This window comes from Phoca vitulina, unplaced genomic scaffold, assembly GCF_004348235.1.
Source record: "Phoca vitulina isolate PV1807 unplaced genomic scaffold, GSC_HSeal_1.0 scaffold14, whole genome shotgun sequence".
Lineage (NCBI taxonomy): Eukaryota > Metazoa > Chordata > Mammalia > Carnivora > Phocidae > Phoca > Phoca vitulina.
In genome coordinates, this window is record NW_022589717.1 from 31,281,505 (window position 1) to 31,305,349 (window position 23,845).

General features: G+C 37.6%; 1 protein-coding gene and 1 pseudogene across 5 annotated transcripts in view; one reads left to right on the forward strand and one right to left on the reverse strand.

The window, feature by feature from the left end:
* GUCY1B1 (guanylate cyclase 1 soluble subunit beta 1) overlaps nt 1-23,845 on the forward strand; it is a 106,111-nt gene that overhangs the window by 42,003 nt on the left and 40,263 nt on the right. For 3 of the 5 annotated variants that reach the window (XM_032413055.1, XM_032413056.1, XM_032413057.1), the window contains exons 8-13: nt 308-441; nt 2,975-3,172; nt 6,021-6,258; nt 7,299-7,439; nt 7,992-8,146; nt 15,601-15,679. In XM_032413055.1, the coding sequence (XP_032268946.1) occupies nt 308-441; nt 2,975-3,172; nt 6,021-6,258; nt 7,299-7,439; nt 7,992-8,146; nt 15,601-15,679 (945 nt within the window). Of the gene's footprint in view, nt 1-307; nt 442-2,974; nt 3,173-6,020; nt 6,259-7,298; nt 7,440-7,991; nt 8,147-8,709; nt 8,837-10,042; nt 11,189-15,600; nt 15,680-23,845 lie in introns of those variants that run through there. The other 2 variants (XM_032413054.1, XM_032413058.1) reach the window with 1 other exon arrangement.
* Nucleotides 21,784-23,204, reverse strand: LOC116637560 (annotated as a pseudogene).

Genomic DNA, 23,845 nt, shown 5'->3' on the forward strand with positions numbered 1-23,845 from the left:
GTAGCCATACTAGAAAATCAGAAATACGATTCATGGAAGCTTTAAACAAATATGCCAACGGAAGTACAGCTATTGTCTTTCTGGGTTTCAAGGAGCTAGTCAATTCGTTTTCCTGCAGTGTTTGCCAGGTAGCCAACTTTGCTTACTACCTAGTACCATTTTGGTGAAATGCCCTTCCTCATCTACTTGGTGCATTTATTCTCCCTTATGGTTTGGTGGGAAATGAAGCATGCGTGTCCTGCTTTTTTGCTGAATTGTTAGGTAGGGAGAAAGGTACTAGTTAATGGTTATGTCTTGCCTTTTCAAGGAAGGATTGTTGGATGTAGAGAAATTAGAATGTGAGGATGAACTGACTGGGACTGAGATCAGCTGCTTACGTCTCAAGGGTCAAATGATCTACTTACCTGAAGCAGATAGCATACTTTTTCTGTGTTCACCAAGGTAATCATTTTTTAGATTAATTATAATGGATATAAGTACCCATCTTTAGCTAACAGAGAAATTCAATAACATTTTATTTAATCATGTCTACATGTTCTAAGTATAATTAGATTTTACAACCTTGTTTATATACCTCTCTATAACAGAGATAATTTCATTTCACATTTGTAATAAGCTCAGAAGAAATCATGTATTCTTTTTTATTTGTCCTGTCTTAATCAGTCTGCTGAGTGTTTATGCCATTAGATCATGGAAAAATCTAATCTGCAGGTAGCTAATTCTATAGCTTTATACCTTCCAAAGAGGTGTCATATAGAAAAGCAATTCTGTAGAGCATCTAATATGATGGCATGAATACATGGATATGTTTGGCACTGAGAAATTACTTTTTAAAATTATTTCTGGATTTGAACTATTTTATATCAAAAATATATAGCAACTTTAATCAGGATTCACTATTTAAAATATAGTATTACATTGAAATTTATGTAAATTATGTTATTCATAATAAACATCAGAGGGAAGTAAAACTGTAGGATGCTGTTTTTCCAATTTGACAAACCATTTTACTAAAAGATGCATGGGAACTCACAATAAGAAAAATATATCTACATTTACTTAGAAAAATAGAAAAAGGTAACTGGAACTTGTTAGGTGATATTTTGTGTATTTATAACTTTGTATAACTGAAAGCTATACACATTATTTAGTAACACATTCAATCAAGCATGTTTTGGTGAGCTATTGGCTAAAAATTTAAAGTTCACCATGATCACTTTTCATTTAAAGATACTGCCTTAAAATCTCTGAAAAACATAAGGAACTTTGTACAACTTCCTTTAATACACTATTAAAGACTACATAAGACTAATGACTCTTTTTCCTGAGAATATGTATCATAAAAATAAAAGAGACAAAATTAGAGAACATAAATTCTTTATATTTTTTAATTAGTCACCTACATTGATCTACTATATCTTCATCTGCTGTAAGTGTTTGTTTCTTCTGCCTCTTTTCCAGTTGAGCTTTAGTAGAATGACAGCTTTTCAGTAGGGACAATTTCTGTTCATGGAGATAAAGTTCTCTTTGGAAACAGAAGCAGACAATTTGGAGTCTTTTTGTTAATTGCCATATGCAGAAATTCACATAGTGACATATTCACAGTTTGTTATATTGTACCTGTCCATGTGTATAGAAAGATTTGTACTTACATTAAATGAGATCACCTAAAAGCAGTTTTACTTGTAAAGTAAATAATTTCAAGACGATTAGTTTAACTTTAGGAAAAAAATGTTAATAGTCCATTAAAATAATTTTTAAAAGAGTGAGACATAATTTGATTGTTTTCTAACTCAATATGAGCATTTTCAGCCATTTTCATTTTAAGATTATAATCTTTTTTTCTCTACTCTTGGGTAGGTCTTTTATATCATTTAGCAGATGATCTGACCTCTTTTCAGATGGGTCTTTTCTGAAAGTGAGCTTTAACATACATATGCATTTTAACAAAATCTAAAGAGACCATGTGTTTCATTAGTTAATTCTTTGATCATTTTATTTTTCTATATTGACATGCTAATTTTTGTTTTGATTTGTGGACATTTCTGTTGAGAACGTATAACAAGAGACATTTTATCAATCCAAAATTCTTCAGTACAGTCAAAACTTGTTATGTCATTTTAAAGAAATTCTTATTGGGAATGCCCAGAAGTAATTACTTTGTATTTAAAAAATTCAAACCAATAACATAACCTTAAGACATTTTAACCAAAAAATAAAGTTTTAAAAAGCAGTCACTTACCAGATCATCGCTGAATCAATAAATATTAGTATGCTATTCTAAAAATAACTTAGGTAAAAATAACTTAGGTTACAGAGATGCATAAAATCTAGCAAGATTAAATAATGTTTCAAAAATGAGAAAAATTTTCCAAGAAAAGAAGAGTAGTAGAAGAAATTAGAACCAGAAGGCAGAGTGGCACATAAAATACATGTCAAAAAGTCATAAATACATAAAATACATGAGGTCATAAATCTGATTATAAACTTTTAATCATTGCATCTAAAAAGGAAAAGTAACCAGTTACAAGGGTCAAAGAATCCTTAAGGCCAAAATGAACTGGTTTCTCAAAAGAAGCACTATCATCCCTGTTACAGAGGGTAAAAAGAAATTTTCCTTCATCTCTTTATAACGAGAGGAAAATGTGATAGCAGTGAATAACAGCCTTGTGATAAATACCTGATCAGGAGGCATGGGACGGGTTTCTACCTTATCTTTCAATTTAGGCTGATGGCATCTAAAAGTGTGATTTGGCAAAATATATGTCTTTGATAGATTTTTAAATATGTAAGAGAATGAAGTCGTAGTCTTCATGTGACTCCAAATTTTCTTGTCTTTAACCTGATCTACTGAATGGGTAGGAGGAATTGAATAGAAGGAGATGACAGAGTTATACTCCTTGACAGTCATTAGGCTCAGGATTGTCACGCAGACAAGTTGGCACTGATTTTGCCTCATTTCCCTGTATAACAGTGTGATGAATCTGGACGATCTGACACGGAGAGGTCTGTATCTGAGTGACATCCCTCTGCACGATGCCACACGTGATCTCGTTCTTTTGGGAGAACAATTCAGAGAGGAATACAAACTGACCCAAGAACTGGAAATCCTCACGGACAGGCTGCAGCTCACGTTAAGAGCCTTGGAAGATGAAAAGAAAAAGACAGACACGTAAGAATGTAACCTCGTGGTGGAGGAAGGGCATCGTATGATGTGACTCAGCTACAGTTAAGTCTGATCAGCACACCAAAGGGGCACGGAGCCCACTGAGGCTCTGGAGTAGTAAATAAAACCTTCCATGTCACTTAAAAAGAAATTATGCGTACAGAAATAAATCAGTCTTAATGGTAGTGGAAATATGTCTTCTATTTTTATAAACCATGTTGAAAGAACAGATGCCAAAATAGCTCTCTCGGAAAATCAGTACAATAATTCAAATGCGTATTTAATGTTGAACTCTCTATTCATTCCTTCCTTCATGTGAGAGCTGTGTCCTGAGCATCCTCTGTGTGCCAGGGGCTGCCTGGCTTCTGAGGGTTACGTTGAACACTGTACTTAGAACTGGCCATTGTCTTTTAAAAGATTTCTCGGAGTCTAGGTTATTTTAGGGCTTGGCAGATATGAATTTGACAGATTGTGATGTCATTTGTAATCACAACGATTACATCTGTAATGACATATGTTAACAAAAATAACAAAATCTGGGGCACCTGGATGGCTCAGTCAGTTCAGGGTCGGACTCTTGGTTTCGGCTCAGTCGTGATCTCAGGGTTGTGAGATCGAGCCCCACTTTGGGCTCCGTGCTCAACGGAGAGTCTGCTTGAAAGCCTCTCTCTCTTTCCTTTTGCCCCCTTCACCCCCATGTGTTTTCTCTCTCTCTCAAATAAATAAATAAATCTTTAAAAAAAGTAACCAAATCTAAAACTACTACTATTTTTCTATGAATGGTGGATTAAATTGTGAAAAATTGGACAAGTAGCATTAAAGATAATACTTCCTTAAGTTTCAATAACTCCAAAAAATGTACATGATATAATTGAAACTTAAGGAATAAAATTATGTCTTTTGTGCATGCTTCTGAACAAAATAAAGTTAATAGTTAGAATTTTAATAAATTAAAATACTATGTTAGTATCTTTATACGAACTTTTAGAGTCAAAATGGATATATAAAAACCCACAAATTTGGTGGGATGATCTGATCATTTCATACCAATACTTTTCCCTGTCATGGGAGAAAAGAAAACCTAAAAAAAAAAAAAAAAAAAGATAATACTTAATTTTCAAGTAATTCATTTGAATATGCAGTGTGCATACTACTTGGCCTTGTTTGCATACCCTAGTTAAAGGCACTAAATCACTGGATGTTCATAAGTGATTTTACCCAGGGTTTTGTGTGTTCATTCTTAACGCTTTATAATTGGCAACTGTCTTGTTGGAAAATTGAACTGATCTGTCTTACTTCCCATAAGAACTATTTCATTCTTCTTGAACACCCAGGTATTGATAACAGCATCACTTTCTATACTTTTCTTTCCATTGATACATGTGTAGCTGCCCTTGGATGAATGCTGTGTCAACACATAAACACATCAATGAGCTATGTATTAATAACATGGATTAATAACTGGGGCACCTGGATGGCTCAGTCAGTTCAGGGTCGGACTCTTGGTTTCGGCTCAGTCGTGATCTCAGCGTTGTGAGATCGAGCCCCACTTTGGGCTCCGTGCTCAACGGAGAGTCTGCTTGAAAGCCTCTCTCTCTTTCCTTTTGCTTTATCCTTAGCTTCTTAATTCACTTGTCTGGACTAAGATATGCTTAGTTTCTTGGAGACCTCTTCACTTTCCTTGTGGCCCTAAGTGGACTACTTAATCTATCCAGGTATTTTGCAAATTTCAGAAAGTATATAGGGCAGGCAGCTCAAATTCCTCCCCCTCTTTGAAAAGCAATTCAAACTGTAGGTTTGATTAGTGAGTGGTACAACTTCATCCCTGAAAATAACATATTTTATGAAGCCTGTAAGATTAAACTTAGCACGGAATGCCCTCTGGCTACAGGGAAGAAAAAAGCAGAGAGGCATCATTTGTTCTGCTGGGTCCTCATGCCAAGAGACATCGGTCGCCCTCGTTCCTGCTTCTCTCCTGTCAACCCTCGGCTCTCATCCCCTTCCTATTGTGCTTACCACACTTGTCCCTCAGTGTAATCCCTGAAGCCACCAGAGTAATCTCCGTATTACCTATAGAAATACAATATTTTCTTGCCTAGTCCAATCTTCATCTGTTTTATCAGTTTCTTCCATGGAGGAGTGAGGCATGCATGAAACTGAAGAGAAATCTCCTTTTTTTTTTTTTTTTTAAGATTTTTATTTATTTATTTGACAGAGAGAGAGAGAGTGAATGAGAGAGAGAGCATGAGCAGGGGTGAGGAGCAGAGGGAGAGGGAAAAGCAAGCTCCCTGCTGAGCAGGGAGCCCGATTAGGGGCTGGATCTGAGGACCCCGGGATCATGACCTGAGCTGAAGGCAGACGCTTAACCGACTGAGCCACCCAGGCACCCAGAAATCTACTTCTTTTAATACTATTTACACAAATTCAGGTAGATTTCTTAATCCTAAGAGATAAACGTGGTCCTGGTATTATGCTGTGCAGACAGCATTTTAAGTGCTCGTGATGACAGCTTTCATACTGTGAACCATAATGGCAGGTCGGAATTCAGTCCCACAGATGAAAACTTTGCCATCCTATGGCCAGTCTTCCGCTTTGCCTATTTATTTGTTTGGCTTATTTTCATTTGGCGTGAACTGGTTTGTATGTGGAGATGTTGTATGTGATTAAAACAAATAAATTTCAGTATCTTCGATACCTCCCTTACATATACAGCCAGTAATGGGTGTCCTATTACCACTTGAGGATTTTACAGTACACATGACATCAAAGCTTTAGGAGGTGGACAGTAGAAGCACTAAAGCTCTTCCCAGCATCTCTTACTGTGGCTTTTTCCCCACTCCGCTGAACTGAACAGGTTGTTGTATTCTGTCCTCCCTCCGTCTGTCGCCAATGAGCTGAGACACAAGCGTCCGGTGCCTGCCAAAAGATACGACAATGTGACCATCCTCTTTAGTGGCATTGTGGGCTTCAATGCTTTCTGTAGCAAGCATGCATCTGGAGAAGGGGCCATGAAGATTGTAAACCTCCTCAATGACCTCTACACCAGATTTGACACATTGACTGACTCCCGGAAAAATCCATTTGTTTATAAGGCAAGTCCAGATCGTATCCTAATGCGGGGCTCCTCCGACTCTGAATTCTGGGACCCTAACGCTCAGGGGCACTGCTGGCACCGTCTCTGAGGCTAGCCCTGTAGCCATGCTGCAGCCAGCCTCCGTGTATTCCCGGTTTACCATTTTCTCAAATAATTCCCTCTTGGTACAAAACTTTCTCTTCCTGGTAACCGAAAGGAATAGCACTGATGATCCCCTGGTGAAAATGAAATGTTCAGCAGCTCATTTGCACTTACGTTAATGAATCTGCGCAGGTTGTTTATCACACGTAATATAAACGTAACATTCGTTGTAGTGCTCTGCAGGAGACATTTGTACTGAAATATATAAATGCTTTGCCTAGGAAAGAAGTCGGAGAGCAGGAGAAGGGTACTGGGGACTCTGATCTGCTTTTAGATAACACTGACTTGAAGATAAACATTTATAAGGCATTTTCTGCCCTTTGTTTCAATTAAAAACAACAATAATATTGGAAAACTGAAGTCAGGGGATTATTGCTTCATAAAAGCAAGAATGTTAACTAAACCATCTCCAGGCATCTGGAGTAATAGGAGTGCCACAAAAACTGTCTATTTTAGAGTGGTTTTCTGAGGTACACTGGAACACTTTGTGAGCACATCAAAATATAAATGGTTAATGAACGTGATAAATCACTGGGCTCTGGGCAGTGGCTCTTGTGCTGTAACTCATCATTATTTTAGGGAGTTATTGGTAATTAAATGTCCTATTGAATTGTAAGGTATCTGGGGCGAGAAACCAGGAATTATTAGGGAGAGAATAATGCTGTGTCTCTACCTGCCTGTAATCAAAGACCTCAAGTGCCAGTGTGTAAATTTGAAATAATTACAAGGTTTCATCTTATTGGAGTTGAATGCACTAGAATTTTAAAAGAATTCAGAGAAGGAAAGTTTAAAGCTATTGGTAGCCTTGGAAAAACATTGTTTATATATAAAGGTAGCAAATGAAACGGTAATGTGTATTCTAACCAATGAACATGTAAATTATATGTGCTGTGTTAGGTGGAGACAGTTGGTGATAAGTATATGACAGTGAGTGGTTTACCAGAGCCGTGCATCCACCATGCACGATCCATTTGCCACCTGGCCTTGGACATGATGGAAATTGCTGGTCAGGTTCAAGTGGATGGCGAATCTGTTCAGGTTAGTAAATAAAATAGATATTATAATAGTAGTAGTAGACCTTTGTGGACATCTGACTCACATTTTTTACCAGGCAATTATTAATTATGTATAAGGAAAGACTCCCTGAGAACAAAGACTATATATAATCTTTTTCAAACACATTGTATTCCATTTTTTCATAGAGATGGGAAATCTGTCCACCTATTTGAAATTACCTAGTCTATTCCATGTGCTGAAATCATGAGGATGAGATAAAACTTCCTGTCCTTTCTGGTTTATTTTTTAAAATCTCTTTTCCTGTGTCTCATATAAGTTACCAGATTCATATCTTTGAAATCTTCAGACTTTAGAAAAAGAATGTTTCTCTTGGAAGACAGATTTTGTGAGGGTTTTTTATTTTTATAAATACACTTGGAGTTCTTCTATTTTATAAATATGCTGTAATACACTTGGAGTTCTAGAGAATTCTTACTATTTTTATATGATGACTCTACAGTCTGTAATATAAAGTAATCAAAAATTAGTGTTTTGGTGATTGAACTTATTGAAACAAAGTTTTGATTTCTGCAGATCACAATAGGGATACACACTGGAGAGGTAGTTACCGGTGTCATAGGGCAGAGGATGCCTCGATATTGCCTTTTTGGAAATACCGTTAACCTCACAAGCAGAACAGAAACCACCGGAGAAAAAGGAAAAATAAATGTGTCTGAATATACATACAGGTAAGAAAACGTGTCTTAGTATTTACTGATTTGCAAGAAAAATGTCTCTTTACGTGTGGCTTAACTCTCAGTGATTTTGTTATTTTTTAACAGTCATCATGGGGCGCCTGGGTGGCTCAGTTGGTTAAGGGTCTGCCTTCTGCTCAGGTCATAATCTCAGGGTCCTGAGATCGAGCCTGGAGTGAGGCTCCCAACTCAGCGGGGAGCCTGCTTCTCTCTCTCCCTCTGCCTGCCACTCCTCCTGCTTGTTTTCTCTCTCTCTGTCAAATAAATAAATAAATAAATAAATAAGATCTTTAAAAAAATAAGCAGTCATCACTTAATGCTCTTCGGATTATTTATTTCTTATTTGAGAAGACTGGATCATTACTCCCACTTTTAATGATTTCACACCACTTTAGGAATTCCCTATATGATCATTGTTACTAAAACCTTGTGTTACTTTTAAATAAAACTTTAGTGTGTGTCATTATTGTCTCTATTTCTAATTTAGGTTCATGTCACTTTCTCCATGCAACCATACTGCATATGTCTCTCCCTATTCCCTGTCCCCTGTCCTTTAGATGTCTTATGACACCAGAAAACTCAGATCCACAGTTCCATTTGGAGCACCGAGGCCCTGTGTCCATGAAGGGCAAAAAAGAGCCAATGCAAGTTTGGTTTCTTTCCAGAAAAAATACAGGAACAGAGGTATGACTAAACAGCATGCAATTCCTTTTTTTAAAAGACAGAATATAAATATAGACAGCTAAAAATAAATAAATAAATAAAATATAGAGAGAGCTAAATTATAATCACTGAGAATATGTTTTATTTGAAAAGAACTCTTGTTTACAGAAATGAACTCTCAAATAAAGTAGCGGAAATACTGAAACATTAATGAGCCAGTTAGAACAATAAAAACTTCTTAGGGGATACTTTATGGTTGCCGGCTTTTGTCCTCTAATGAAATTAAAACCAAAAGCACCAGATGGGGAAGACCTGTTTTGTTTGTTTGTTTTGTTTTTGTTCTTCCGCCATAATCTGGCTCAAACACGGCTGAGGTGAGAGGGCTCTGAGAGACTCCCCGGCCTCTTTCCTTAGCTCCCTAAGCCATTCTGAGGTCACCACTGGGCAGAGTCAGGACCACAATTTATGGGAGTTTTCTTCATCATGAAGCTTTGGATCCTTCCGAGGGTCAAGCCATCTCTCTGTGGAATGTTTGGTGATCTTTAGACATCCTAGTCCCTTGGGCATTTTTCCTAGAAAGAAAAGCAATTTATAATCTTCCCGAACCTGAATGATTGTGTAAGGGAGCCTCAGCTTCATGCTAGTGCTATGGTCTTACTCTAGCTGGAAGCCATGTGCTAGAACAGTCCTCAGACACTGGCCCTCCAACCCGGAATCCCGACTCCCACCGGGCTTGCACACACCAAGGTCATGCCCCCTCTGTTCCCAAACGCAGTGCGCTGCATCAGGAGCGAGTTTGATACTTTGTTCCCCTGTTGATGTATTGGTTCTTCAGAGGGGTGTGAGACTCGCTGATTATTTCTTTTTTCCGTATGCATACATCCCCTAAAAATGCTGGTAGAGCCTAAGTCCTAAAAGGAATGGAATGCCAAATTTTAAAATATTTATCTTTATCTTCTTTCTGCTCTTTTTACTTTAAATAGTTTACTTGTGGTGTTGGCATGCTTACGGATGTTCTTCTGATAAATTAAACTCTACCTCAAGTGTTGCTCATTTTAGGTGGGTGGCCCTGTTTCACCCAGAATTAGGGTAGGAGGACAGAAGAACAGATGTGAATGCAGATCACGCTTCTGTCTGAAGGAAAAAAAAAGAAAGAAAATATTTTGGGGGATACTACTAGCTTTATTATCACTGAAAATGAGTCCCTGTTTATTCCACTTTTTAAAGGAAACAACCCAGGATGATGACTGAATGTTAGACTGTGGGATGAAGAAGATGGCAGAATGGGCTCTTGTTGTCCACTGTCACACGGCAAGCCTGGGAGCCATTATTCCCTGTGGATACAGATTTCGCTTTGTCTTTTGCAGTTATCCCAAGCCTTTCTCCTCGGTATAGCTTTCATGATTCATTACTCAACCTTAGCTCTGCTTTTGATTATTTTCAAGGTTTAGTATATTACCTGAAGTTTGGCTTTAGATGTGAATGATGTGAGCTTCCTGTGTCTTAAGATCTACCACAAGCATTGCCGAGCATGGTAACTTGCAAGTGGTAGGCACCCAATAAATATTTGTTGAATTTAATTAAGTGACACTGAACAGTATTTGGTCATGTGTATATATCATATCATGGCTTACCAAATCTGCTTAGTGTTCCATGTATATGTCTATGTATATTTTCATGACTATAATAACATAGAACAAAGTTTATATCATGTTGGTGTACATCATTATAGAAATCATTTTATAAAGGAGTGAATTCTAAGTTTTAGGAAAAAAAATGCCATTTATTTTCAGATTCCCAAAATAAGAATTAATATACCATGCTAAGAAAATAGTGACTATTTTGAATTGTGCTCATTTTCCTTCAAAAATAGAGGATGCACATTTCTGTTACCAAAGTATTTGGTTGCTCACTCAAATCATGTGGCATTATAATTCCTCTAAAATTCTATCATTTGTACTATAGCCCTTGTATTAAATCTCATTAACCACATGCAGCTGTTATAAAAAGCTGTTCTGTTTCACACTGAGCTATTACATTAGCCTAGGATAAATGTGAGGCGCTCTAACCACATCCAAGAATAAAATTGGAGACACTGCTGGGATACTCCTGAAAGAGCCATTTCTGGCCTTTTATTTCCAGAAATGAGCTTCTTTTTCTTAGCTTGGAAGAATGTGATTATATCCAGGCCATCATGTTCAGAAAAGTTACTTTAAATTTGACATAGAAAGCATTCCTATTGGCATAATTGGCCTATTGTTCTTAAATATCTCTGATAATTTATTAATACCTACCTTTATAAAATATAGTGCAACTATCGTGTAAAAATGTTTGTCTTTAAATTTAGCATTTCATATCAGCACATCTAAATATGTATAAATGTCCCATGTTCATGTGTAAGAGAATCTCCAATAAATTATTTTTTCCACTTGTCTCTAGACTGTTTGTATTTCAACAAAAATGATATTAATGTTATTATGGGCCATATTATTACTCCCATTTTTATAAGTATATTTTATAATTTTCCTGATTCTGCACTTTAATTTTGATTCACTGTTCTTACACAGTTGAATGGCTCCTCTTAGATAGCCTTATCCTCAAACGCTGTTTTTCTTTAGTACCAACAAAGTGGCAGAAGCAGGATTAGACCTGGAGGGCAGATCCACAGATCTCTAGGAAATGACAACAGCCCTTGAGGATCTCAGTCTTTTAGGAGTGAAAGACACATATACAAATAATTAAAATGCGTGACACTGGTAGTGATAAAACATAGTTAACATACTGAATGAACACTTAGCGAATGAGAAAGGAGAGGATGAAGGTAGGATGGGAACAGGAGAAGGCAGGGAGATTGGGGAGCGTTTTAGGAGGGTCTCATTTAAAGGTGAGTTAATGCCAGCACTGGGAGTTATATGCAAACAATGAATCATGGAACACTGCATCAAAAACTAATGATGTAATGTATGGTGATTAATATAACATAATAAGATTAAAAAAAAAAAAAAGAAGCAAGGCTCTAGGCCAAGTCCAGTGGCCTACGTTCAGTGTCTCCTGTTTCTCCCCTGCCTCATCCTCATGGGCAACACAGATCCTGTGCATTGAGTTTGCTTTGCATAAAGTTCTCTTCCTAATTTCTAAATTCCTTGAAGTCTCTCTGCTGCACTGACCCTGATGACTGCTTCGTATTTATTTTTTAAAAAAACTGTTTCTGGTCAATTACTTCACAAACGTTTTTTGGTAAGAATTTTAAACATAAAGAAAAGGTCAAAGGACTTGTATAGGGTACAACCATTCACCTGCCACCTGGATTCTAGAGTTATTAAAAATTTACTAAATTTTCAACAATTCCCTTTTAATCCATTTTCTAGCTTTTTGTGGCCTGCTGGATTTTATTTTGTTGAGTTATAACCCAATAAAATTCACTTTTTAAAAGTGTACAATTCAGTAGTTTCGGTATATTCGCAAAGTTGTACAACCATCTAATTCCAGAATACTTTCATTAACCCAAAAGACATCCTGTAACAGTTAGCAGTTGATCCCAATTAATCGCTTCCCCCAGCCCCTGGTAATGCCAATCTACTTTCCGTCTCTAAGGATCGACCCATTCTGAGCATTTCATAAAAGCAGAATCATACATATGTGGCCTTTTGTATCTGGCTTCTTGCACTTAGTGTAATGTTTTCAAGATTTGTCTATGTTGTACCATAAATCAGTATTTCCTTACTTGTTATGGTTGAATAATATCCTATTGTATGGATATACCACTTTTTGTTTACCCATTCATAAACTGATGGGCATTTGAGTTGTTTCCACTTTTGGTTAATATGAATAATACTCTTGTGACCATCTGTGTACAAGCTTTTGTGTGCATGTGTTTTCAGTTCTCTTGTGTGTATACCTAAGAGTTTAATTTCTGGGTCATATGGAACTCTAGATTTAACTTTGTGAGGAACTGCTAAGCAGTTTTCCAAGGTGGCTGCACTAGTTTTCTTTCGCACCAGCAGCGTATGAAGCTTGCAATTTCTCTACATCTTCCACAGCACTTGCTATATCGTCCGTCCTATTGATCTAAGCCATTCTGGTGGGCATGAAGGGCCATCCATTGTGGTTTTGGTCGGTATTTCCCTAATTACTAATCATGTTGAACATCTTTTCATGTGCTGAGTAGTCATTTGTATATCTTATTTGGAGAAATTCCTATTCAAATTATTTGCCCTTTGGGTGGGTGGGCGGTGCTGCCAGGCCACCCATGGGGTCCCCATTGACCGCCTGACCGCCGCCCTCCGCCTTGAAGGCGTTGAGTAGAAGTGCTGATCCAGAGCTGGAGGGGGAATGTCCAGCTGCCCGCTGGGATGCCCAGGATCTGCACCCCCAACTCCCCCCATCCCCAGGCTCCCACCGCCACTGGGCTCTTCTCCGGCGCTGGCGCCCACCGTGGGCGTCCCACAACTCCGGAGGGACCCGGGCAGATCTTCCTGCGCTCAGGACTGGTGACTGACGCACCAGGAGCCCACAGAGGCGCAGGAGCGATGGTGATGGTGTGGGAAGCAGAGCTGAAGTGTGCCGGGCTTTGATGAGGACTGGTGAGGTAGGAAAGCGTGGATGATTACTACACCACATGGGCGAGGAACTTGGCAGGGGTAAAAGTGAGAAGGCCCGCGAACCTCTCTAAACCACGGTATCATCATCTGTAATACAGGAATGCTCATTTTCTCCCTGTGGATTTTTTCAGAGGAAATGAATGGGTGAGAGGGTCCTGGCATTTTGTTTTCTTTCACCGTTTTGTGGACATTTTTCCTCTTCCCGTGTCTCTTCTGCAAAATATAAGCTTAATAACATTACCAATGAAAGATATTTGGCTATTGAAAAGTTGGGGAAAAAAAACCAGATTTTTTGCCAAATTTATAAATTGAGCTGTTTGCTTTCTTAATTGTGAAGTTGCAGGAGTTTTTATATTCCATACATTAGACTTATCAGATCATGATTTGCAAATATTTTCACCTAATATATGGGTTTTTTTCACTTTCTTGGTAGTACCCTTTGAAGCTCAAATTTTTAAATTTTGATGTAGTTAAATTTCTCTCTGTTTTTCTTTGGTTGCTTATGCTTTGGACATCTCCAAGAAACCATTGCTTGATCCAAGATCACAAAGATTTACCTCCTGAGTCAGTTTTTATATGTGGTGGCCCTAGGGGTCCATCTTCATTCTTCTGCTGGTGGAAATCCACTTATCCTAGCATGATTTGTTGAAAAGACCATTCTCTCCTCACTAAATTGTCTTGGCACCCTTCTTGAAAATAAATTGACCATAAATGTAAGGGTTTATTTTTGGACTCTCACTTCTCTCCCATTGATTGAGGTCTATCCTTATGTCAGTGCCACACGGTCTTGTTTACTGTAGCTTTGTAGTGAGTTTTGAGATTGGGAAATGCGAATTTTCTAGGTTTGTTCTCTAGCAGCTAGTTAAGCATTGATGTTCCTTGATTTCTTCCTCATGTCCTTTAATAATCTCACTTGTCCAATCTGTGATGACTAATAATCATGACTAACAGTAGTTGCACCTTTACTTTGTGCAAGGTTTTATTCTTGCCACTTTATATGGCTTATTTCATCAACATCCTCACAACCTAAATAAGTGTGTTTTATTTTTTAACATGCCACTGTATTTTGTTTCCTAGCATTTCACTTTGGTTGTTACATTCATTTTGTTTGTTTGTTTGTTTGTTACATCCATTTTTATACAGAAGAATAGTCTGTAGTTTTGTATGTTTTGATGATGTCCTTGTCAGGTTTGGAGAACTGATCATATATTTCCTCACATAACAAATGTAAAAGTTTGCCCAATTTTTTTCTGGGATAGTTTAACTAACATTTTCATGACCTGACCCTTAAAAGGTTGGAAACAATTTCCTATGAAGATCTCCAGATTTAGTGCCTTGTTTTGTTTTGTTTTTGTTTGTGGAGTAGCTTTCTATTGTTTTCTCTGTTGCTTCTCTGGGAACTGATCTCTAACTTTTTAACTTAATTAGACTTAATATTAGTTTTTTATTAAAAAAACTATCAATTTCATTCAGATTTTTAAAAGTATTTTAATAGACATCAAAGTAAACTTTTATGATACTTAAATTTTTTCTCACTTTTGAAGATTATTTTGCCTCAAATAGTGTTTGTTTTCTTCATTTGTCCCTTAGTCCTGTTAATTAGTGACTTTTTCCTGTTTTCATAAAACCGGCTTTTGGATTAGTTTTACTATTTTCCTATTTTCCAACTTTTAAATTTCTGTTTTAATCATTAATTTCTTCTTTCTCTTTTATTTAATTCAGGTTTTCTTTGTCCTGCTTTTTTGAGTTATATGCTTGTCTTAAAAATTGAATGCTATAAAATGTCCTCTGATAAAAGCATTTGGACCAGTATTCTTTTTTTTTTTTTTTAAGATTTTATTTATTTATTTGACAGAGAGACAGCGAGAGAGGGAACGCAAGCAGGGGGAGAGGGAGAGGGAGAAGCAGGCTTCCCGTGGAGCAGGGAGCCCGATTCGGGGCTCGATCCCAGGACCCTGGGATCATGACCTGAGCCGAAGGCAGACGCTTAACGACTGAGCCACCCAGGCGCCCCTGGACCAGTATTCTGATATATCATGTTCTAGTTATCACAATTTTTTTCATTATTATTATTTTTTTAATTCTCCAATTTTACTTGGTATTTTCCTTTTGTTCCAGGACTTGTGTAATCATGTGTTTTTAATTTTCACTTTTTTTCCCCACCTTCTCTTTTCTTTGTCCCAGCTGTTCTGTCCTGATCAGTATGGATTCTATTCCTGGAGCCATCTTTTCTGTACAGTATTTGTCCTGGGAAGGAGAATTGGTAGGTTATTTTCCGTTATCATAGATCCCATCACATCCCATCATCATCAGACCTTGCCCTAGTCTCTTTATACTCCCTCAGTAGTTGGTTTCTATAGATTGCTGTTCCAGTTTTGGTTGCGATAGTCTCAGAATGGTCAACTGAGCTTCCTAGTAAGTATGCATTTGTGATATCGGATTCTCTGATTTGGAGCACCAGGTCCTTCCTCCTATTTCCCCCCTCGTAGATAGTAACACCGTCTGATGATTTTAGCTATCAGTGGTTCCCAATCCATAGGTTTGGGGGTACATTTGGGTTGCAGTTAAGGTGATTTTGTTCTGATTTAGGCATCTGTGGGTTTTTGACTTTGCAATTTTAATTGTTACGCCTGTCTTTAAGGGACATTCAGGAAGAGTCAAAAACTACAGTGAACTGCCATCTTCCCAGAATCCAGCGTACATTTAGTAAGTGTTAACTTGTGGCAGGCACTGTTCTAGGTGTTGGGGATGCATCAGTGAACAAACATCCCTTCGTTTGAAGCACTTAAATTTCAGTTTTGGCATCTTGAATATTTTTTAAAGTCTACTTTATTCTGCCTACACGTCTTACTTCAAGCATTCATCATCTCTAACCTAAACAATTACAAGATCTTTCTAAGGCTTTCTACTTCCTGTCTTTCCCCTTTCCATTCCCCACTCTCAAAGTGCTGTCAGAGTGGTCTTTCTCAAATCAAAATTACTCTTTGCCTAAGATCACTTAATTGCTATTCATTGTCTAGACACCCTAGGAGAGCATACACAATTGTCACCTTTACCAGCCTTATCTGTTGGTCGCTGCCTTTGTAATTTTCTACTTTGCTCTTTCTGGAATACCCTGTACTCATACTCTGCTGGCAAATTCCCAATTGTCTTTGGCACTCAGTTCAGTGTTCTCTCGTTGGAGATTTCCTAGGCAAATTTAGTTCTTCTTAACCTTATTGTTTCACAATACTTACCATGGTTAGCACATTATTTGTTTATATGTCTGTTTCTATCTTAGGCTTTAAGTTTTTAAGGTTAAAATAGTTATTCCTTCCCTAGATTTATCCCTTGAGCCCACCACAAAATGGACACTTAATGTTTGTTGAGTGAAGGAAGGGAGAGAGCAGTCTCTTTGAGTGGTGGTGTCAAAAATCAGAATTGAAGAGAATGAGAAATGGGGACTGGACAAAAAAGACTTCAAAAAATGGCATTATTCAATTTGTATTTGGAGGAAACCATTGTCATTGGTGGGCTGATTTAGAGAGAGGGGCTGATTTAGAGAGAAAAGAATCAGGATTGAGGGTGGTGGGGAGCCTCTCGTACTTTGTTTTTGGGCCTGCTTTAATGTGGTGGCAGGACAGAAGTTTTACTGAAGACAGATCAAAGTTCAGTGAAACAAACTAGTGACAACCACCAAAAAAAAATTAGAGCCAAATGTTAGGAAAATGTTATGACACTTTGAATTGAAGATATAAGTACATGTTTTAAAACTTTCACAGTAGAATACCAATTTATATACACAAAAAAATATCTTTCAGAACCAATTCATTATTTTATTTGGTTTAAATACGTAATGATTCACCAAATGACATGTTCTGTTTTCTTTGTCATTGAAGTGATATTATAATCAATAGTAAGAATATATATATGTTTCATCTCGGAATTTCCTAAGTGATGAGAGTGATGAAAGTATCTTTTTTACATCAGTGAGGTGACTTTTAGGTCCCACCCACAGATGGAGGCTGGTAGCCAGCGGAGCCAACCACTGATATAAGGGTTCCACTTTCAGTACCACACCTGAGCTCCAAACTTCAGGGGAGACAGAAGAGCTGGAGGTTGAATCGAATTGCCAAATGGCCAATGATTTAATCAATCATGCCTATGTAATGAAGCCTCCATAAAAACCCAAAAGGACAGGGTTCAGAGAGCCCCTGGTTGGTGAACACGTGGAGATAAAGGGTGAGTGGTGCCCTGGGATAGGGCATGGAAGCTCTGCCCTCCCCCTCCACCACCTTGCCCTATTCATCTCTTCCATTTGACTGTTCCTGAGTTATATCCTTTTATAATAAGCTGGTAATCTAGTAAGTAAATGTTTCTCTGAGTTTGCATGCCACTCTAGTAAATTAATAAACCCAAATAAGGGATTGTGAGAATCTTAGATCAGAAACACAGGTGACAGCCTAGACTTGCAATTGTCCTCTGAGTTGGGGACAGTCTTGTAGGACTGAGCCCTTGTCCGGTGGATTCTGATACTGTCTCTGAGTAGATAGTGTCAGAGTGGAGTTGAATTGTAAGACTGATAATTGACTTCCTGTGACTTCCTGAGAATTGCTTGGTGGCATAGGAGAAAACAAAAACAAAAACCCATATTGTAAGTGGGTGCAAATTCTTAAAGGGGAAAACTCACTTACCTGCTTACCCCTAAGTAGGTTTCTCTTTTTGCTGTCCTCACTAACAACTCAGACGCTCTAGAGGGCAGCAGAGAACGCTATTTAGAATGTAAGCTTGTAAACCTGGGAGGGACACGGGGTTATCTCGCAGAAGGGCAGTTCACCACCTTGGCTCCCAAACGACTGTCACTTCCTGTGTGCCGCCTTGAATCTATCCCATCCACCTCCCCCCCAGGTTTAAAGGAATGTCATAAAAATAATTATTTCTATCTCATTTTAACCATTTGTGTAGCATGAAACCTAGGCACACATATCTTTTTCCAAAATTTCACCCAAATACTTCCTGCTAATTCTGTAGGAAGCTGTCCAAATTTATTCAAACAGGCAATTGTGACAGAAGCTTATAATTTTGTACAGAATTATTATAGACAAACTAAGTTGTATTTGTCTCATGTTAAAAGCTATCAAAGACATAGAAAGTGCTATTTATTTACAGGGAGAAAATCAGAAAACTTATTTTGTATTAATTAAAAATGTATTTAAATGACTCTTCCTTAAAAAAAATAAATAATTCTTCTTTGCTACTTCTACCACATGGAGAAAGGAAATAACTTAGGGTAGGTTTTAAAAAAAAAATCAAAACAAAAAAACACTGGACAGAAAGTCAAGAATCTGAGTCTAGTTCTCGCAAGGTTAGCCCTGTGTTCTTGACAAATCATTTAACTTCTTAGGATTCAGTTTCCTAATCTCTAAAAAAGGAGTTGAATGAGATGATATCTAAAGTTAATTCTTACTCTAAAATTCCACTATTTCTTCAGTAAAAATTTCAATGCAGTGATGCTGTGACTTTGGCCTGGCCCTTTTGGAAATAGTTAGACAATCTGTACTTAACTGTACTCACTTTAATGGTTGAGGAACATTGAGTAGATCAATTGAGGGATTTTAAAGGTAACTTCTAAGAAATACACAGATCCAAGGCAAAGACCTGGTGTGAACTTTTGGCTGCAAGCTAAAATCAGAATGACTAGATCCTGATTAGTGTATGAAAGTATTAATGTATGTGTTTCTGTGAAAAACTGGTCTTATATTATTTACCTAATTATGTTACATAAGTTCAAATTCCTTAATAAAGAGTTGTGTTTTTGATTCTCTAAAAATAAGGAGAAAAGTGTACCTCTATTTCAAGCAGTCATCCTTTGAATAGAAAATTACCTCTTAAAGACAGAAAGTATCAGTGTTACATGTAAGATTATTGCTAGTGAAATTTATTGCCCATTTTGTATTAACTTATGAAACATTTGCCTTAAAAAAAAAAAAGAACTCTATAACTGAAACATGGAAACAATCTGTGTCCATCAATGGATGAATGGATAAAGAAAGTGTGATATATACATATAAAATGAAATATTATTCAGCCTTTAAAAAAGAGAAATCCTACCATTTGTGACAACATGGATAGACTTTGAAGGCAGTAGGTCATTACGATAAGTGAAATAAGCCAGACACAGAAAGGCAAATAATGCATGATCCAACTTATGTATAGAATCTAACGAAGGTGAACTCCTAGAAACAGGGAGTAGAAGAATGGTTACCAAGGAATAGGGATTGGAGGAAATGGGGAGATGTTGTTTATAGGTACAAACTTGGGGCACTTGGGTGGCTTAGTCGGTTAAGCATCCCACTCGATTTCGGCTCAGGTCATGATCTCAGGATCTTGGGATCCAGCTTTATGTCAGGCTCTGTGCTCAGTGGGGAGTCTGCTTGAGATTCTCTCTCTCTCTCTCTCTCTCTCTCTGCCTCTCCCCCTACCAGCTCACTCTCTTTCTCTCTCAAAAATAAATAAAAACAAAACAAAACAAAAACAAAGGTGCAAACTTAAGATGAAAGTTCAGGAGACCTAATGTACAGGATAATGACTACAGTTAGCAATAATGATGTATTGTATACTTGCAATTTGCCAAGATCTTAAGGGTTGTACACACACACACACACAGTAAATATTAGAAGTGATAGGTATGTTAATTAGCTTGATTATGGTAATCATTTCATAATGTATACATACATACATCAAAACATCATATTGCACACCTTAAATGTATGCAATTTTAACTTATCATTTATACCTCAATAAAGCTGGGGAAAATGGTTTGGGCTATAGTTTAAAGCCTATGTAGCTGTTTGTGATTGGTTGTCCTTGGGTTTCAATTTCATAACCTAGAGGCATTTACAGACTTAGATCTTGGCTTGTTTATGTTAGCTTCCATGGCATTCCAGCCACATCAGTCTAATGGCCCCATTTAATTAATTTAACACCAGCCACTTTTCAAGTGCTCAGTGGTCACTAGAAGCTGATGGTGATTATCGGACAGTTCAGGTCTAACTACACAGGATGCTGACTGGATCTTCTATAAAAAGTGAATAGTCATCTGAAATATTTTATTGTTTTGTTTCTTCCTTACCAGCACATTGAATCATACCTTGTTATTTATACAAACAAAACAAGAAAAATAGCTGAATAGTTGAAAGTGAAAGTGGTCATGGGATAAAGAAAAAAAGTATATATATGCTTATACTTTTTTATTTAATTTGTAATATGCAGTTTGAATAGAGACTTATTTTTTAAGGATTTTATTTATTTATTTGAGAGAAAGCGAGTGAGAGAGAGAGCATGAGAGGGAGGAGCAGACTCCCTGCTGAGTGGAGAGCAGATGTGGAACTGGACCCCAGGACCCTGAGATCATGACCTGAGCTGAAGTCAGATGCTTAACTGACTGAGCCACCCAGGCGCCCCAAATAGAGCTCTTCTTCTGAGCTTCAACACTCTATGTATTACAACATAATCTAAACAGTGATAAGAAGAGTAATAAAGGAAAATGAGTTCTAACTGAGAGATTCTTAGAAAAATATATAAGGAAAGAGAAATCGGACCTTTTTATAAGTTGCTAAGAGTAGCAACTTAATGTTTTAATATTATAAAGAACCTTACATTTTCACTTGACAATTTTCTTGAAAGTTTTGCAAGAAGCAATTAGAAAGCACTAAGCAGCACCTATTGTTTTCTGACAAAGCTAAGACTATAAAGATCTAGTTTCCCACCCACATTCCATTTCTCCTTTTCATTTGTATTCCTGTTAAATGTTGCTTTTTCCCTGTCGACTGAGCCTATTTTTACACTTGACAAGAATATTACCAAAGTACTAACTGAAAATGAATTACGCAAAAGCTTTCTGCTAGCCGTTTTGCACACTTGTGGACACACGAGCAATTTTTACTTCACTTGTGCTCAATAAAATGTCCCTAAAATGTAAGAGCTCTCCAGACTTAAGTGGGAGAAAAGGTGCCTATCATACTGACCATATGCTCTTCTCTCTCATGCTAAAACGTTGTTCCTGATTTATACATTTTTTCAGATTCAAAACTTTATATATAGCTCATTGCATTTGTTAACATGTAAATCCCCTTTAAAAGTTCTTTTAAAAATAGTGTTAAAACTATAATAAATGTTACAAACCTCTTTCAGTATACATTTCTTTATTTTATTTTTTTAATTTAAAAGATTTTATTTATTTATTTGAGAGAGAGCCTCGCACTAGAGAGCAGGAGTTGGGGGAGGAGGGACAGAGGGAGAGGGAGAAGCAGACTCCCTGCTGAGAAGGGAGCCTGATGTGAAGCTCCACGCGGGGCTCAATCCCAGGACCCCGGGATCATGGCCTGAGCAGAAGGCAGAGCTTAACCGACTGAGCCACCCAGGCACCCTTACATTTCTTTAAATATTGTACTGTACTGTAACAGTTATTTGAATTTGGCCGGGAAAAGATTTGGTAAGAGGTGATCAGAATCCCTGCTGCCCTTCAAGCTCACAATAAAACCTACAGAATTGATGACAGGGAGCAATATTACTGTCCCTGGGTAGCCCCATGAGCCCAACACTGTTTGGAACATTTTGCATTTGCATTAAACATTTGTTTAATCCTTACAGGAACCCATTGGTCTATCACCTCCACTTTATTTTATTTTTTCAAACTGTATCGAGCTTTATTAAAGATACTTTTCATAAACAATCATGGTGTTTCAGGCAGGACATGGGCAAACAGTCATTAACAGTATACAACAACTTTCGAACTCCCTTCTTCAATGGACTCCCGAAATCAGCAAGCCACTGTAAAACACAGTGAAGTCTTCATGTGATGCTCTGAACATCAGAGCGAGTGTTCACATTTCACATTTAGCATGTTGTTTAACAACTTTCCACAAGCCAGCCCTGACTTCAAAAAAAAAAAAAAATGGAAATGGCAGAATCACCAATCTGAAGATCCACAAGCTAAAAAAGGAACTCTTTGGAGGGACACCATCTCCATGGTGACACTGCAAAGTGTGGATTGCCTGACACACTGGGAACCATGTCTTGGCATCAGATTCCAACAGGTCTCTGAGTTTAAGGGAGTCAAATCTACAGGGAAGGCAGAGAAGGAGAAGAGATCGTAAATAATGAATTTTGTTTTTTTCACACTACAAAGCATCTGTGCCAATGTGGCTAATGTGTGTCAACGTAAAGGAATCCCTCCTCCCAGGAACCAAGAGGAAGTTTCTCAAAACTAGAAGGGAAAGGTGTTTCCCCACCCCCGTATCAATCTAGCTTCGGGGATACCCTGTTAGTGACTTATGCCTTTCCCCCAAACAATGAAAACTCTGTGTGCTAACAACATAGCCTCAAAAAAAAAAAAAAAAGTAAAACAAAATCCTACATTTTTATAAAACTTGATAAAAAAGAAACAGTATTTTAAATGGTACAGTGACCAGAAGCACACAGTTATTAAAAGTGCACACACCTCACGTGGGGCATGGCCAGCACGCTCAGCTTTCCGTTTCTGCTCTGTGCGGGCACCTCTGTTTTCTGCAAGGTTATTCTCATCCTTGCCAGAAGCAGCTTTCCCGTTTTTCCATTTGTTCCTTCTCTCCTTTCTTTGCAGGGGCCTTTTTAGGCTTGGGCTCTGGCTTTGGAGGAGCACGGTTAGCAGATGACCTTGCAGATCTTCTCTCATCCTTCACCTTGGCTTTATCTCCTTTAGCATCTCCTCCAGGCTTCCCCTTGGGCATGGCGGCAGCGGTGGGACCTAGGCGCTGGCCTTTGGCTACCCCGGGCTCATTCTTGTCTCTTCTTTTTATTTTATTTTTTTATAAATAAAAAAATACACAATTTACTTATTTATTTATTTATTTATTTATTTATTTATTTTCATACAATATAACTTTAATGGAAATAACTCTGTACTTAATATTATAAGGAAGTTTTATATACTTATTTTTATCTTTTTCTTTATCTTAGTGCCTGTTTTTATTTCACTGCTTTTAAGATCTCATTCTTTTTTTTTCTTTTTTTTATTATTATCATGTTCTGTTAATCACCATACCTTACATCATTAGTTTTTGATGTAGTGTTCCCTGATTCATTGTTTCATTCTTGCCTCTTCTTTACACTTCTGTACGTCCATTTTACTTAAACGGAAATGGAGCACATAAAGTTTGGTTAACTTGCCAAAAGTCAAACAGTGGAAGAGCTAGTAATTACACATGGCAACTGGATGCCAGAACCCAAGCTTCCAAACCAGCACGTCTGATGCCTACCAAATTAGAGGTAAGCAAAGCGGTTGGTGAGAGGTGAGCTTCTGATGTGAGTTTGAACATTAGATTGCTATCTGTCAGGTGATGAAGTTCGAGTTGGACAAGTGAGCACGGAGTGTGAGGGAGATACGACAGGTGGTTTTAGCCTTAAACGT